The following is an 18,305-nucleotide window of genomic DNA, read 5'->3' on the forward strand; positions in this document are numbered from 1 at the left end:
TAACAAAAAGCCAGTAAACAGAGCTGGAGGTGGCAGAATTAAAGATGTTAAGATTTGCATTGAATGTGATGAGGATGTTTAGGATTAGAAATTAGTACATTAGAGGCTCAGCTCAGTTTGGACGGTTTGGAGACAAAGCCAGAGAGGTGAGATTGCGCTTGTTTGGGTATGTGCACAGCATGGGTGCTGGGTATATTGGGATTTGGAGGTTAAGGATGGAACTGCCAGGTAAGAGGAAAAGAGAAAGACCTAAGAGGAGGTTTGTGGGCAGGTGAGAGAGTACTTGCTAGTAGGGGGGTGTGACAGAGCAAGATGTAGAGGACTGGTAAATATGGAAACAGATGATCTGCTGTGGCGACCCCAACAGGAGCAGCTGAAAGACAAAGAAGAAAAAGAATTAGCATGGAAACTGTTTGCTCTTAATGATCCAACAAGAAAAAGCGAAAAGAAGGTGCCAAGCTACACTGTCCTGACAAATTTTAGTGTTTTAGCATAATGCCAAGGATGTGACAGTCTTGTATAGTTTATAGAAGCTTGACTTTACACTCACTACTGTTGTGCTCTGCTCACTTTTTTAAGGAGCACATGTATCAAGGCTGTCCACCTTTCTGTAGCTCTCCAGACTCTGCCCTACAAAATTCTTTGGTGTAAACAGGTGTACTTCACTTTGAGTATGAATTCCTGCCTGTGTCCAGACTGCCTCTATTACTCGACTTTATGTAGTGACGTAATTTTTTTGTTCAGTGTTGATTCTGGTCCTACCGCTGCTGGCAGTTTTCCTAACTCACTGCAATGTTCAAGAAAAGAAAAGCTGATAAAGAGGGAACACTGTTCCAAGAGAAACATGAAGGAGAATATACAATTGTGATGAGCTAAGAGGTACTTGTGTGTCTTGTGTCTAATATGAAGCTTTTCCACCTAGACTCAGTTTTGTGCAGGATCAGAAAAATCTGAAAAACCCATTAATGTCAGAGAACTAGTGTCCTTTTGAGTCACTGTATTAGTTTCTTCTTTCAGTTATTAGTTGATTTGTGTAACTTCTTCATACTTGTATTATTACATCTTATTGTCAGTCTGCTTTTCCTGTAGAGCATTGTAATTGATCTAGTTTACCACACCAGACTTCTATAATCTCAGAGACAGGCTGCTGTTATTTCTTGGGAAATTTCTAGATACTCTTATGCCAATGGAGAAATTTAGTAATTTAAATCTTTCCAACACATCTTGGATTTATACTGATTTTTGGTCTTGGTGAACTGTATCTCATACACTTCTAACATGAAGCAGACAGAAGCATTTTCACTAAATGCTCAGATCACCTCAACTGATTACATTTACCTTCACTTGTGAGTGAAACACCAGGGTACTTAAATGTCTCAGATTTGGGCAAATGCTCTTCTCTAACGTGTCACAATTAATATTTGGAGGTATTGATTCTCATTACCACTGGATGCAGACTGCTCTAGTGCATATCAGCGATCAACATCAGAGGAGGTCAAGAGAACAACAGCATCTAAAAAATCTGATATACTGTATATACTATTGGGTCGCCAGACAGAATACTGTCATACCCTAAAAATCATAAAATGTAGATGAGATATGTATTTAGTAAAGACCAATGGCTGGTTTATACAGGTTTGATGTAGCATTAAGTATGCAAACAAATACACTAAAATGCATTCAAGTGTGACCCACAGAGTGCATGGAAAAGGGAAGTATCAAAAAAGGATTTGGAGTATGACAGTAAAGACTTTGGAAGAATTTATTAGACTTGTTCAAGTGAACTCCTGTAACTCATGCAAATACTGAACAAGACAGCTGTGCATGCAGTGCTACGGTGTATGCTGGAACTTAGTTCCACATAGCAGCCACTGACTTTCATTCTCTTACTGACACTTCCCACAACATAACATGCAGTCCACTTTTCCTTGGCCAGTTTTGAATGCACAATGCTCACCTTGGTTCTGAGGTTCTGCTGTTGGCTAGAGTCCCTTTTCCAGCACACTAGCCTAGTCTTTCCAGAGTATTCCCTTTGCTGAAAATTTTGAGGCATTCTCAATTGGAAAAAATGTTATTTCTGCTTTTTCAAAACATGGTCACTTTCACCTCAGACTTCCAGTCAAATGTCAGTGTCCCAGCTTTCTAGGCAACACTAAAGAAACACTTTGAGACAGCACTCGAATATCATAAACATATGCATTTATGACTCATTTTCTTCATTCTGGGTGTGTTTTATCATACTGTTTTACCCATCCTTCCATTCTTTGATAAGGTTTGATTTTGAAGTAAGTTTCTTAGTAAAATGTTTACAGTAATCCCTCGTTTATCGCGGGAGATAGGTTCCAAGGCCGGCCGCAATAACTGAATTTCCGCAAAGTAGGGACACCATATTTATTTAATAATTTAACGTGTATTTGGACATTTTTAAACCCTCCCTGTACTGTTTACAACCCACCCTTTACTCTATTAATAACAGGGACAACTGTTAAGCAATATGAAATCGGTAGATAAGTTTACAGTTACAGTATAGCGAAGTACACGTACCTATATATGACGTGATGATGGTGATAAATATGCTGTGCAGTAAAAGTGATGACGATGAAGGTGATGATGACTTTTACTGTGCAGCCGATGACTGTATTTTACGTCTGTTCAGACGGCGGTGCCATTTCCTGGGGCACCTCTTCCACAGTTTCCAAAGGTGTATCCGTAGTAGTAGGATCTGGCTCTTTTTTTGCGAGGCTGCAAAAACATTGTGATCGGCAGCTGCTGCCGCTGCTTCTTTTTCCGGTCGATGAGCAGCTTGTAGGCGGTCATGACGTCGTCGACCTTGTTGCAAAATTGGACCGATCAAACAAGATCATCATCCCATTCCTGTGAACGCTCTTGCAGATCCTTAGCCAGTCTGCAGCCACAGCCACGAACGTTCTCCCTTCCTTCAAAATATCCAGAAGTTTCACCTTCTCAGCGATCGTAATCATTCTTCGTTGGCGTTTAGGCTCAGCACCAGCCTTGGAAGAAGGAGCACATTTGGGAGCCATTGCAGGGGGTGAAAATTGAAGCGAAGTTCAAAACAAAGAAACCACAAAAAAATCACACACCGTACAGTGTAAAGTAAACCGCTCGGCAAGAAAGCTTGAAGCGAAGGCCGCGACAGAGAGACAAGGGGAGGTGCTGTGGGATCTGGGCATCAGTCAAAGCATCAATCACAGGCCCGATTAGAAAGCGGGAAGCTGTGATTTGTCGTCTCCCTCCCATGTACCAATCACAGCCCATGTTACAATGCACTTAGTCACCAAACATGTTTTGTTGTTCTTAGACTAGGAAATACTACTACTATATTTTAAAATCCGCAAAAAGTGAACCGCGAAGTAGCGAGGAATTACTGTATATGGTATTGATCTGCTGTTATGTAAATTGTTGCTTACAATAAATAAAATGTTTGTGTCTCATTGTTCTAGATTCAGCTGTGCAGGTTCCAGCAGTGGTATCATCTTCAGTACCATCTATCTACAGCATTCAAGCCTTGACTTTACTTGCCGAGGTATGTTTTGTATGTAATGGTTCTCATGCTAGCTGGAAAAGAGTTTAGGGTTGCTGCATCATGAAGCCACTCTCTGGGGTCAAAATTCATACCTACTTATTGTGAGTATGGATTTTGAACATTCTCCTTTTGTCTGTGTATTTTCTACTTGGTGCTCCAGTTTTTCTCCCATATCTGAAATGTAGTTCCAGATTGACCCTATATGAGTATGCATAAGTACATAAGTGGGCCCTGTAAGTCAGCTGGTTCTTCTTCCCAAGGTTTATTCCTGCTTTACACACAATGCTGATGGTAATAAACTGTGGCCACTTTCAACATTGGTCAGTATAAGTGGGTGAAAATGTAATATTACACTTGTTGAAGTTTATTTTTTTTATATTCAGTAATGTACAATTCTACTTTTAACCGCCACAGAAATATTTTTTTCTTTGTGCTTGTATTGAATATAAGCTTTTAGCATATGATCCATTTAATAAGAAGATACCATGCCTTGAAATATATTTGTGCTGACCATTCAGCCACACCCTAGGCAATAGGGGTCCTGGTATAAAGCAAAGGTGAAGGCTAGACAAAAAGCTAGGAGCTAGTACTTGCAATGGGTTATAATAGAAGGGGATGGTATTTTCCCCATTAGTTTCTTCAATGCACAGAAGCACTGTAAGAGCCATTTTCCTAGTTCTATAATATTCATGAATGTTTTGCTGGATGACAATGCATGGTCTATGGTAGGTTCCTATAACCCCCGTGAATAGAATTGTATTGGTGTATTCCTTCCATTTCTAACAGCTTGTGAACAATGTTCTTCAGTTAGTGACAGCCTTGCCTTGAGTAAGGTGTCGAAGGCATAAGGTTTTAAACCGTGCCAACCGGCCTACGGGCCTTTTGAGTGTGAAGTAACTCGTTAAACAGCACTTATTTATTTATGCTTAAGGCATACAGAAGAAGAAATTAAGAACCTTTAAGTATAGAAAGAAGAAGCTAAGAATCTTTAAGTATATAATAAATTAAGAACTTTTAAGAATAGAAAGAAGTAAAAAACTTTTAAGTATAGTAATAACTAAAGTTTCTCAAGAAAAGCTAAGTTTTTAGAAGATACATTTTTTTTTCATTTTTTTTTGCCTTTTATTCTACGTATGTAACTATTTTTTCTTTTATTCTTGTGTGAATTATTTGCTTTTAACTTTCACTAAACATTTAAAAAACAAACTTTTGGACTTTGAGATTTCTTTCGGCATGTGTTTACACGTGCTTGATAACGCCTTACGCCTCGGCAGCTGCAAGCACAGTCTTTTGGCTGTTGCAAAATTTTTGTCCATTAAAGTTAGTAATGGCTGAGCTATGACTGTTTGTTCTATGAGCGAGTGAACATCACTGGATGTAATTTGCTTTTGATCAATCATCTTTATCATTTGAGATCTAGATCTGTGTTACAAAGAGTGGCCCTGCAAGTAGAACTTATTCTTTAGTTGAAGTTAAATGTTGATGAAAGTGGGCTTGCAGCTGCAAATTATTCTAATACAGAAGTGTATTAGGGCCATGGAGAAGAAAAAAAAAATACGGACACAATGAGGCAAAAAAGTGTATGTTGTTCTACTTTAATCTCGACGTTTATATCAAGATCAAAGTTGACATTTCCACTTTAAACCCGTGTTTTTTTTTCTCTCTAGTTTAACTTTGCCATGTCGTAAAATTCATCTTAAAATCAATGTTTAATTTACTAGATTTTTTCAAACCCCATGATAACTAATGTAGCACATTAAATGCTTTATATTAAGTGTTCCCCAACCCAGCTGTTAATCGCTACGTGCATCTATTTTCCTCCTGCACTAAGAGGAACTGCAGGAAGCGATCAGCACACAGAATACATTCACGTCATAATTTTACTGCTCTCTGAACATTTAGAATGCTAAGTTAAATAGTTGATATCATTTTCATGATGAAATGCATTTCATTTTATTCCTAAAAAAAACATTGCATTTTTATGTCATTAAAAATTACATTTTTATTAAACCTCAAAAGTATACTGCTTAAAAAAAAATTAAAGGAACACATTTTAATCAGAGTATAGCATCAAGTCAGTGAAACTTCTGGGATATTGATTTGGTCAGTTAAGTAGCAGAGGGGGTTATTAATCAGTTTCAGCTGCTTTGGTGTTATTGAAATTAACAGATGCACTAGAAGGGGCAACAGTGAGATGACCCCTAAAACAGGAATGGTTTAACAGGTGGAGGCCACTTTCATTTTTCCCTCCTCATCTTTTCTGACTCTTTTTTCATTAGTTTTGCATTTGGCTACAGTCAGTGTCGCTACTGGTAGCATGAGGCGATACCTGGACCCTACATAGGTTGCTCAGGTAGTCCAGCTTCACCAGGATGGCACATCAATACATGCCATTGCCAGAAATTTGATGTGTCTCCCAGCACAGTATCAAGGGCATGGAGGAGATTCCAGGAGACAGGCAGTTACTCAGGGAGAGCTGGACAGGGCCGTAGAAGGTCCTTAACCCATCAGCAGGCAAGGGGCAAGGAGGAAAAGGATGAGCACTGCCAGAGCCCTACAAAATGACCTCCAGCAGGCCACTGGTGTGAATGTCTCTGACCAACAATCAGAAACAGAATTCATGAGGGTGGCCTGAGGGCCCGACGTCTTCTAGTAGGCCCTGTGCTCACTGCCCGGCACAATGGAGCTCAATTGGCATTTGCCATAGAATACCAAGAATTGGCAGGTCCACCACTGGCGCCCTGTGCTTTTCACAGGTGAGAGCAGGTTCACCCTGAGTACAGTAATCCCTCGCTACTTCGCGGTTCACTTTTCGCGGATTCACGACTTTGCGGGTTTTTAAATATAGTAGTAGTATTTCCTATTCTAAGAACAACAAAACAAGTTTGGTGACTAAGTGCGTTGTAACACAGGCTGTGATTGGTACATGGGAGTGAGACAACAAATCACACCTTCCCGCTTTCTAATCGGGCCCGTGATTGGTGCTTTGACTGATGCCCAGATCCCATAGCACCTCCCCTTGTCTCTCTGTCGTGGCCATTTCGCTTCAAGATTTCTCGCCAAGCGGTTTACTTTCCACTGTACTGTGTGTGATTTTTTTTGTGGTTTCTTTGTTTTGAACTTCGCTTCAATTTTCACCCCCTGCAATGGCTCCCAAACGTGCTCCTTCTTCCAAGGCTGGTGCTGAGCCTAAACACCAACGAAGAATGATGACGATCAATGAGAAGGTGAAACTTCTGGATATGTTGAAGGAAGGGAGAACGCTTCATGCTGCGCTGCAGACTGGCTAAGGATCTGCAAGAGCGTTCACAGGAATGGGACGACGATATGGTTCGATCGGTCCAATTTTGCAACAAGGTCGACGACGTCATGACCGCCTACAAGCTGCTCTTCGACTGGAAAAAAAAGCAGCGGCAGCAGCTGGCAATCGCAATGTTTTTTCAGCCTCGCAGAAAAGACCCAATTTCTACTACTACTACGGATACACCTTTGGAAACCATGGGAGAGGTGCCCCAGGAAATGGCACCTCCGTCTGAAGAAACGTAAAATACAGTCATCGGCTGCACAGTAAAAGTCATCATCACCTTCATCATCATCATCATTTTTATTGCACAGCATATTTATTACCATCATCACGTCATATATAGGTACGTGTACTTCGCTATACAGTAACTGTAAACTTATCTACCGATTTCATATTGCTTAACAGTTGTCCCTGTTATTAATAGAGTAAAGGGTGGGTTGTAAACAGTACAGGGATGGTTTAAAAACATCCATATACACGTTAAATTATTAAATAAATATGGTGTCCCTACTTCGTGGAAATTCAGTTATTGCGGCCGGCCTTGGAACCTATCTCCCGCGATAAACGAGGGATTACTGTACCTGTGTCAGATGTGAAAGGGTCTGGAGAAGCAGTTGACAATGTTATGCTGTCTGTATCATCGTTCAGCATGACCGGTTTGGTGGGTCAGTGATGGTCTGGGGAGGCATATCCATGGAGGAATATCCATGGAGGAACGTACAGACCTCTACAGGCTAGACAACAGCACCTTGACTGCTATTAGTTATCGGAATGAAAACCTAGGACCCCTTGTCAAACCCTGTGCTGGTGCAGTGGGTCCTGGGTTCCTCCTGGTGCACGACAATGCCTGGCCTCATGTGGCGAGATTATGCAGGCAGTTCCTGGAGGACAAAGGAATTGATACCTTAATAGAACGCATTGAGCATGGGAAAGGCGCTATATAAATAAAATGTATTATTATTATTATTATTAGAACACCTCTGGGACATTATGTTTCAGTCCATCCGACACCACCAGACTGGGCCTCAGACTATCCAGGAGCTCAGTGATGCCCTGGCCCAGATCTGAGAGGAGATCCCCCAGGACACCATCCGTCGTCTTATTAGGAACATGCCCCGACATTGTCAGGCATGCGTATAAGCACATGGGGGCCATACAAACTACTGAGTACGATTTTGAGTTGCTGCAATAAAATTTCGGCAAAATAGACTAGTCTGCCACATTATTTTTTCAATTTGATTTTCAGGCTATCTTTGAATTCAGCTCTCTGTAGGTGGATATTTTTTATTTCCATCAAACAATGTGGCATCCTTTCGTTCCTCACCCAGTCCATAATCAGTATAGATATCCAGTATGATTTTATCCCGTTGAGATCTGATGTGTTTTCAGACTTGTGTGTTTCATTTAATTTTTTTTGAGCAGTTTATAATAATGATACAAATAATAGTAATGATGAATAAAATTAATAATATGAAATAAACAACAGTAACACATATAATATTAACAGTAATAATAATACTACTAATGATGTCAAAACAGTATATAATTCCAAAATGAATCCTCTGTGTGGTAAATCTTAAAGCACTGTGAAAGACACAATCCAACGTCACAGTCAGGACAATAATAGCATGTTACTTTTCGGATTTTCTTTCCAGATTTATCAGTTTTTAAACAGTATACTGCACAGGTGCAAGTTGATTTCATTTTTTTCTTCTGTTGGAGGTATATAATCAATAAAATGTTTACCAATAAGACACTCTGGATTGATCCATGATGTGCTGGGTCACCTGCATCTCTTTAGCGGTAGTGTGGACGGTGGATCTGCAGGAGTGATTTGTTCTACAAGCTGGCATGTAAAATTTGCATGAGATACAGTGTTGCCAGCTTTTTGTTTGTACAGTATAACACGAAAGCATTCCAAATGTACTGTTCCTCCTGATGACGAAATATCTTTGTAGTATTTTTTTTGCTGCACCCACATAATGGGATTGAAAGTCAATTCTTGATCCACATAATGCTATTTTACTCAACCACAGCACAAGACTTCATAACCTGCTTGTTGCCTTTTGCATGTACAGTGACTGTAGCTGCATTGTGTACAGTGCTAACAAGACTAACCTCTTTCATGTCCTTCTGTTTCAGCTCAAACACTTTACCCTTTTGCTAAGCTACTAGTGCAGTATAAAAATTGTCCATGGTTACACTGTAACCTTGATCCAACAGAGCATCTATCAAAGTCGGCACTGATTACATAGCAACCTCGTACTGATTGTGTTTCGGATCAATCATTGGCCCTTTCCCTGTGTACAGAACCAAATTCTAAGTGTATCCCGTTTTAGATTCACAAAGCTCATAAAGCTTTACGGTAAATCTTGCTGTTTTTGACGAAATGTACTGTATCCATGACAATCTGGCGTTATAAGCCATGGGACTTTCATTGATGCTGATATCACGGTCCGGAATGTAAAAACTACAAAATATTACTACAATTGCCTGGTATATCTCCCATATTTTCTTCATTTTGGGTGATGGATGGGTATTATCATCAAAGTCTTCATTGTTGGTAAAGTGCAGATATTTTATAATTAGTGAAAACCTACACTCAGACATAATTTCTCCAAAGAATGGTAGCACTGACAGCACTTTTACATACCAAGTGATTCTTGGTTCTAACACTTATGCAAGACGCATCTGTACAGTTGCCCGAGTAACACTCAGGACTAACACTTTTAGCACGGTTTTCACAGCCTGAGTAACGGTCGGGCCTTATGCTAAGGAGGTTAAAGCATGTATTAAATGTGGGGGCACAGTGGCATAGCGGTAGTACTGCTGTCTCGCTGTAAGGTGTACGATCCCCAGGTGTACGATCAGTGTAGAGAACTTTTATGGCAGGTGTGACAACGCTCCAAAAAGCTGGATGTGTGAATGAGTATGTATAAATGTTGGGTTCATGAACTGGTGGTCCGAGACCCAAACAGAATTCAGTGGATGATGTTCTGAACAGGCTTTTTTTTTTTTGCAGGTGTGCTGTCTCTTTCAAACATACCAAACCCGCAGTTTCTATCCTTCCTTTTTCTTTCTCCATACAATAAATGTTTTTGTGCAAGTAAAACTAGCTACAAACTTAGAGCACTGAGTGTTCGGAACTTTAAAGAAACTTTGAAAAAATCTTCATTATACATGTTTAATTATGCCATCCATCCAGGGTTGTGCCCATCCCAGAAAGCATCATGGGCGAGGCAGGAACAATTCCTGAACTGTACGCAAGCTCATCGCAGAGTGAATTCAAGCACACACATATGCTAGGGTCAATTTAGCATAACAAAACCCCACTTCCTACATACCTTTGAAAGGAAACAGAAGCACACAGAGTAATCCCACCAGAAAAACATTAACTCCAGGCAGGGAACATCTGGGACCCCCTTGCTGCAAGGGAGCATTGCTACCGCCATGCCACCCCCACATGTTTAATACATGCTTTAATTCATCATGAAAATTATGTGAAGTATTTATCTTAGCATTCTAAATGTTCAGAGAACTTGAAAATGTATTCTGTGTGGTGATCTCTGCCTGCAGCTCCTCTCAGTGCAAGAGGAAGTCAGTTTATGAAGCACGTAGCGATTAACTTCTGGGTCGGGGAACACAGTGCGAAGCATTGTGACGTTGTGGGTCCTGCTCCATGCTCCCAGCTTTTTTGTGGAAGCATGTCAAACCCAACACCGTCAGTAATGTAACCGGATGAGCTGTGCAATGAGGATAAATCACACTGGGGGCAAGGAAATGGTGTAAAAAGTGTTAAAAACAAAACCAAAAACAGTGTCCAAATAAATAGTGCAGTGCTTCAAAGTTCCTTAAATAAATAATCCATAAAAACCACAAGTGATAAGTAGAGGTTAAAATCCAAAATAATTACCTCCTTCTAAACGAGGTTAAAACAATGGGCTATCTTCTCTTTTGTGTTCAATGCTGCCGGGATAAGCAATGACTTCCAGTGATGGACAGATGGATAAATATATATATTACAAGATATCCAGGTTCTTTATATGCAAGGGGTGTCTGATATGAGGTGAACCTACCTGGGAAGGAAGTGGTTCTGCACAGTACTGTTTTAGGAATTTTTGTAGTCTCCCTGAAGGTAGATGTACTTCTCACATTTTGTATACTCTGAAAAAATGAAATTCTTCTTAGTCAAACCACTTTACAATCTCATCAATGTTAGCATCATCTGTGTCAAAAAGCGACCATGGAGCTGTTTTTTTCATCTCAGGAAAGAGAAAGAAGTTAAAAGGCACCAAATCTGTCAATTAAGGAGTGCAAGGCAACAGTTAGTGGCATTCTTATAATGTTTCCACTATATCATGTGTGTGGTGAAGTATTGTCGTAAAGAAACAGGAGTCTGAGTGACAATTTTCTGATAGGGGTTTCAGCAGTTCTTCAACTATTCCATTAGGTTGTAAAGCTGGCAAGAATTACAAAGACTGGCCTATTTAAGAATTTCATATAACAGACTCTTTTATAGGTAGGCTCACTTCCCACCTGACACACATCCTTGATATGCCTTAGTATATATAAAATGATTTGAAAGCCTATCTTATACATGTCATGCCTTGGAATGTTTTTACCTTTTTTCTTTTACTTTAGATTTTGGCTCCCCTTCTTGATATGGTGTACCGTAGTGATGAAAAAGAAAAAGCAGTACCTCTCATCTCTCGACTTTTGTATTATGTTTTTCCCTACCTTAAAAACCATTGGTAAGTCACAAAGAAGTTGAGGCACTTGAGCACATAAAGCAAGCAAGAATATATTTCAGTTTTTGTTTTTTTAACTCCTGTTAAGTAAATGTGCCTATCTTTTAATGAATATTGATATATGTGTTAATAATGAAAAAATTAAAAACATCTCTTGAGGTTCAGTGCCTCCTTCTAAAACAAATGTAGAGGAGATGACATTCTACAGGTGCAGTGAACCCTTTTTTCTAGCTCATGTCCCCAACACCATTCCTTGGCATCTGCCTCAGCCATGCATTTAACCTCTGGACTGTTTTCTCTCAATCTATCCTGCTCAGACTCCTTTTATCCCCAAGGGCACTTGTGCCTTAAATACAGATCTCAGAGCTCTAACGAGGAAAACTGAGAAACTGCGCATGTCTGCATGTGAATGCAAGCTCTAAATATTTTCTTCAGTGCCAGCATGGAACTGCACTGCCACACTACTACACACACTAACACCCCTTCAAGCCAAAGCACACTGTTTTTAATAAAAACTGCACATCACCACAGAACCCTAAACATGCTTTTTGACATATTGCTGAAATAAGAAATCAAAAAAGTTACATTATCAAATGTTATGAGTGTATGATGAAAGTAGTAATAGCATTGATGTTGTTACAGAGAAGGTAGCAAAATGTGATGTTGGCTCATTGCTATAAAATAAAAGTGTCTCAATGCTAAAAAATGCTGGTTGTTTATAATTATTTAATTAAATAATTACTGTATTTAAGTTTATTAAATGAGTTACTTGAATTATATGTATATAATTATTTTAAAATTATTTATAAATACTGATTATAATTATTTGTAAATATATAATTAAAAAGAGGCTCATTTCTAAAAAGTAAATATTTTTTACTTCATCAAAGTGCCGCACTTACGTTTCTTTCAGTCTCACTAAGCAATTTCTTTACATGCATAAATGATCAAATGCTTGCTATAATTAACATAACTGTTGCTGTTTACCATTACATGTAACATGTACATGTCATATTCTTGTAGACAGAGCAGTGGGACATGGTCAACAAATTTTTAAAATTGTTTTTACAGTATATGCATACATATAAATGTGTACATATGTGTTTGTGCATGCATGTATACATATATAAATAAATAAAGTGCAGTATCTATCTATAATAGATACATTTATAGTACATAGTCAGTATATGTCTCTATCTGCCTTTAGATGTACATAGTGCAGTTTTGAGATACTTTTGCATTATACAATTCAAATGTTTTTTTTGTTAGTTTAGCTGTCTTTCAACACTGACAGCAGTAAGAACAGCAAGTACATTTTTTAGGAGAGAGCTGAGAAAGTTTATTGCTGTGTCTCACTGCAACAATTAGATTAATCTATGTGACATTTTTTAATAGATGCAACTGTATGTGCTTTCAAAAAGTAAAAGTTTCGCCTTTCTTGATACATAGCTATTTACTGTGCCCATTATGTCTGTGTTTACAATTCCCTAGTGCTCACAATATTTTGAGCTTTCGAGCCAGTGCCCAGCTCCTTAGCAGTCTTAGTGGATATGCCTACACAAAGAGAGCCTGGAAGAAGGAGGTCTTTGAACTCTTCGTGGATCCTCAATTCTTCCAAATGGATGTTTCCTGTGTCTCTCAGTAAGATCTGCATTTTTGAATAATATTTGCATTGTCAAACTGTTTTACTGTTTATATACAGGATGAGTCAAAATTATGTTAACATTTGAATGGTGGAAACAATTTATTCACAAAACATACTTCATATATGCAAGATGATTTGCAGGAATGTGTTCGCCATCATGTTTAACACACAAAAACCAATGAGCAACAGTACCATTTAAAGCCCGGACACACATTAGGCAGGGAATAGATAATGCCACAGTCCATATTCAGGCCATTGATATCACAAATATTCCTGCTATACACGTGCTCCTTTACCATGCCCCATAACCAGAAATCACAGGGTGTCAAATCAGGGGAGTGTGGAGGCCATGGCAGTGGTCCATCACAACCTATCCATGAACCTGGAAAGGTGTGATCGAGATAAAAATAATCCATTAGTGTTAACATAATTTTGATTCACCCTGTATTACTAATAACCCACTGTAAAGCCACAACGGCACGTAACGCCGCCCTAACCCGGTCAAGCACAGGCAGGACACACCCGGGTTTATTTATAGTTTTTAAAGTGCACAAAACACCAACACCGCAAAACACCAATACACAGTCCCTTCATGCCTCCAGTCCATCAGAAACCACTCCTCCTCAAGCTTTGTTTTCTTCCTCCCAACTCTGGCCATTCAATGGAGTGAGGCAGCTCGTCTTATTCAGGTCCCGGGCGTGTTCCAGGTGGCTCATCTGTATTACCTGGAATCACTCCCAGATGCTCTGGAGGTCCTCCATTGGGCTCTGCAGCTCCCCCTGGTGGCCCCCATGTACCCTGTGGGAATCCGTGGTGACACAGCTGCCCGGGAGGACTGGCCTCTAGTGTTCCAGAGGAGGTATAACCTCACTAATACATTGGTCCTTTCACTCTGTTGGCGTCCTGACCAGGCAGTGGCCACCCATCACACCACCTTTTAGTGAACTTTGTGCACACAATGTAAATTCTCTGCTAAGAACAATTGTGTGGTTTTAAAAAGACTTACCTTATGGAGGTGTCTAAGTTAGTGTAAAATTAAAGAACAAGGTTTAGTTTATGTTCTGTAATTTAGACGTTCAAACAGTGCCTTGGGCAGGCTATGTACCAGATATCAAAGTGGTGTGATTTTTTGGTTGAGCAAAGTCACATGCAATGAATTTTAGCCTCGATATTCTGCAAATGAAATGCTGCAACACATCTAGCACAAACAACAAAGCCCACTCTTGCATTAACATCGTTTTTTACTGGGTGTACTCCTGGGATTATGCTTATGGAATCAAATGAAGCAGTGGTAGAACTATAAACAGATGGGGCTAGCTGGTGTTGACGTCAAAACAGATCCTAATAAATTTGCAGACTATAGCTTGACATACAAGTAAGCTAGTTACATAAACTGTCAAAATGAATCATACCTGACACTCTGTACTAAGCTCCATGTCTGTAACAATCAGTTAGTGGTAGCTTCACCTATAACACTTGTTCTTCACTTTAATTTGATTTTTGAGTTTCCTCTACAAATCTAAGGTTTTAAAAGTGGAGAAGAAAGACAGGGAACACTGCCAGGATCTGAAATATGAGATGGGAACTTTGAGCAGACTTAGACATGGTTGGACAAGCAGAAGTTGATAAATATAGAAGGTCATACCAAAAGCACAAAACACAGAATCAAAAATAAGCCAGGAGTCAAAATGCAACAGAATTGAGCTATACAGAAGCAAGAAACAAGGGAAACTTTACGAATGAATAATGTGGTTCAAGTTTATTTAAACTTTATTTTTATTCATTTAACTAAATGCACTTGTAAGTGCCATATAATCCTTCAGTTTGCAGTTAATGATGCTGCCAACAGACAGGAGGAGCATATTAGGGAGAGATATTGGAGCACGATGATGACATGAAATTATACTTTCAGTAGTAAGTATTGTTAAAGCTTTCTAGATATTTTTGATTTTGTACCAAAATTTTAAAAATTGTTTTTGGTCAATATTTAGTTTTAAAGACTTACTTGCCCTAACCATGTTTGACAAGTGGACTGCTGACTGAATGAAAGGCTGTAAAATATTAACTGGTGATCAGTATCCAGGCAACATGGTGGTGTAATGGTTAGTTTTGTGTGTGATAGATAGATAGATACTTTATTAATCCCCAAGGGGAAATTCACATACTCCAGCAGCAGCATACTGATAAAAACAATATTAATTAAAGAGTGATAAAAACGCAATGCAAGTTAAAAAATGCAAGGAGAGAGTGCGAGGCAGGTATAACACTCTAGAATCTTGTATAGTGTTAACGTTTACCAAGAGAGTGGAACTGAAGAGTCGCATATTGTGGGGGAGGAACGATCTCCTCAGTCTGTCAGTAAGGACAGTGACAGCAGTCTGTTGCTGAAGATGCTCCTCTGTCTGGAGATGATACTGTTCAGTGGGTGCAGTGGATTCTCCATGATTGACAGGAGCCTGCTCAGCACCCATCGCTCCGCCACAGATGTCAAACTATCCAGCTCCGTGCCTAAAATAGAGCCTGCCTTCCTCACCAATTTGTCCAGGTGTGAGGCGTCCCTCTTCTTTATGCTGCCTCCCTAGCACACCACCACGTCGAAGAGAGCAATTGCCACAACTGTCTGATAGAACATCTGCAGCATCTTATTGCAGATGTTGAAGGAATGCCAGCCTTCTAAGGAAGTATAGTCGGCTCTGTCCTCTCTTGCACAGAGCATCAGTATTGGCAGTCCAGTCCGGTTTATCATCCAGCTGCACTCCCAGGTATTTATAGGTCTGTACCCTCTGCACACAGTCACCTGTGATGATCATGGGGTCCGGGAGGGGCCTTTGCCTCCTAAAATCCACCACCAACTCCTTGGTTTTGCTGGTGTTCAGGTGTAGGTGGTTTGAGTCGCACCATTTAACAAAGTCCTTGATTAGGTTCCTATACTCCTCCTCCTGCCCACTCCTGATGCAGCCCATGATAGCAGTGTCATTAGCGAACTTTTGCACGTGGCAGGACTCTGAGTTGTATTGGAAGTCCGATGTATATAGGCTGAACAGGACCGGAGTAAGGGTCCCAGTGGGAGAGGGATCGGTCTAGCATATAGATGATGGCATGCTCCGCTCCGACCTTATCCTGGTATGCAAACTGCAGTGGGTCGAGGGCGTGGTGGACCTGTGGCCTCGGGTGGTGAAGCAGCAGCCGCTCTATGGTCTTCATCACATGTGACATCAGAGCGACAGGCCGGAAGTCATTCAGCTCACTAGGACATGATGCCTTTGGGACTGGGGTGATGCAAGATGTTTTCCAAAGCCTTGGGACTCTCCCCTGTTCCAGGCTCAGGTTGAAGATGCGCTGTAGAGGACTCCCCAGCTCCAACACACAGACCTTCAACAGTCGTGGCGATACTCCATTTGGACCCACTATTTTACTGGCATGAAGTCTCCTCAGCTCTCTGCTTACCTGGGCTGCTGTAATTGTGAATGGGGGGGAAACTCTCTTCTATGCTGGAGGATGCAGTACTCTGAGGTGAGAGTGGGTTAGGGTGGTCAAACCAGTTAAAGAAGTTGTTCATCAGGTTTGCTCTCTCCACCTCTCTCTCTCAATGGTGGCATCCCGCATCGAGCTGCAGCCAGTGATGATCTTCATCCCATCCCACACTCCCTTCATGCTGTTATTCTGCAACTTCTGCTCCAGCTTTCTCCTGTACTGCTCCTTCGCCGCCCTGAGCTGGACTCGGAGTTCGTTCTGTACACGCTTGAGCTCATGTTGATCACCGCCTTTAAAAGCCCTTTTTTTCTGGTTCAAAGCCAGTTGTCACTTGTAATCCATGTCTTGTTGTTAGCATAGTAGCATACTGTTCTTACTGGAACTACAATGTCCATATAGAAGTTGATGTAGTCAGTAGAGCAGTCAAACAACCTCCTCAATGTTCTCACTATGTGACCCTTGCAGGATATCCCAGTCTGTAGTTCCAAAAGTAGTCTCTCAGAGCCTGCCCTGCCTCAGGGTACCACTTCCTGAATGATCATGTGGTTGTAGGTAGCTCCCTAACTCTTGGTTTGTAGTGAGGCTGAAGCAGAACCAGGTTATGATCTGCTTTCCAAAGCGCAGGCAGCGGGGTGGTGCTGTATGCGTCTTTAATGTTTGCATACAGTGGGTCAATAGTCCTATTTCTCCGGGTGTTACAATTCACATACTGGGAGAAGGCAGGTAATGTTTTGTCCAGTGTCACATGCTTAAAGTTTGTAGTTTAGCAACAGCGGCGTGGATGACGTCACACACTATCTCCATGTCCGCCAGAGGAGGGATGTAAACAATAACAATAATGATGTGTCCAAACTCTCTGGGCAAATAATAGGCATGCAGACTTAAGGCCAACAGTTCAGTGTCCCTGCAGCAAGTGGAGATTTTAACGTTTACATGTCCAAGGTTGCACCACCTTGTATTCATATAGAGAGCGAGTCCTTCTCCTTTCTGCTTCCCGCAGGTATTTGCGTCTCTGTCCGCTCTAACTGTGCTAAACCCGGGTAGCTCCACGTTGGCACCTGGGATGCTAGGCGTTAGCCATGTTTCACAAAAACACAACAAACCGCATTCTCTGTAGGTCCTGACATTTTTCACCAGTGCAGCCAGTTCGTCGATCTTATTTGGTAGTCAGTTCACATTTCCCAGGATCACAGAAGGCACCGAAGGCTTGTATTGCTACTTCCTCGCTAGCCGCTTAGCCTTTAGCTTAGCGCCAGCTCTGCTGCCACAATTTCACCTTCTTACCTGGTCAGGTAAATAGGGAACCACACCGGCACAGGCCTTCGTTCTCAGAGCTAGAAGTTGACTACCTGAATAGATGAGTCTTGGTGTGTAAAACTCCATGTCCAAGTAGTAAAAAGTGTCCAGGAAACGAATCCACATAAAGGAAAGTGGTAGGAGTGATTAGAGGATAGAGAAATAAGGTAGAAATATAAAGACATACACGGAGCTGCTGGAAAGGCTGCCACTTATGGCAGCGCCTAATTATCTATTAGTTATTAGTTAATTATCTGATAGTGCTTGAACTTGAGTTTGAGCTGTCATGTTAGT

At 40.7% G+C, this 18,305-nt stretch overlaps 1 protein-coding gene across 2 annotated transcripts in view; it reads left to right on the forward strand.

Moving 5' to 3' along the window:
* The window catches only part of dop1b (DOP1 leucine zipper like protein B), a 212,261-nt gene that overhangs the window by 157,200 nt on the left and 36,756 nt on the right, over positions 1-18,305 (forward strand). For both annotated transcript variants that reach the window (XM_039743847.1, XM_039743848.1), the window contains exons 29-31: positions 3,462-3,544; positions 11,490-11,599; positions 13,088-13,237. In XM_039743847.1, coding sequence (XP_039599781.1) covers positions 3,462-3,544; positions 11,490-11,599; positions 13,088-13,237 — 343 coding nt within the window. The remainder of the gene's footprint in view (positions 1-3,461; positions 3,545-11,489; positions 11,600-13,087; positions 13,238-18,305) is intronic.

This window comes from Polypterus senegalus, chromosome 2, assembly GCF_016835505.1.
Source record: "Polypterus senegalus isolate Bchr_013 chromosome 2, ASM1683550v1, whole genome shotgun sequence".
Taxonomy (NCBI): domain Eukaryota; kingdom Metazoa; phylum Chordata; class Cladistia; order Polypteriformes; family Polypteridae; genus Polypterus; species Polypterus senegalus.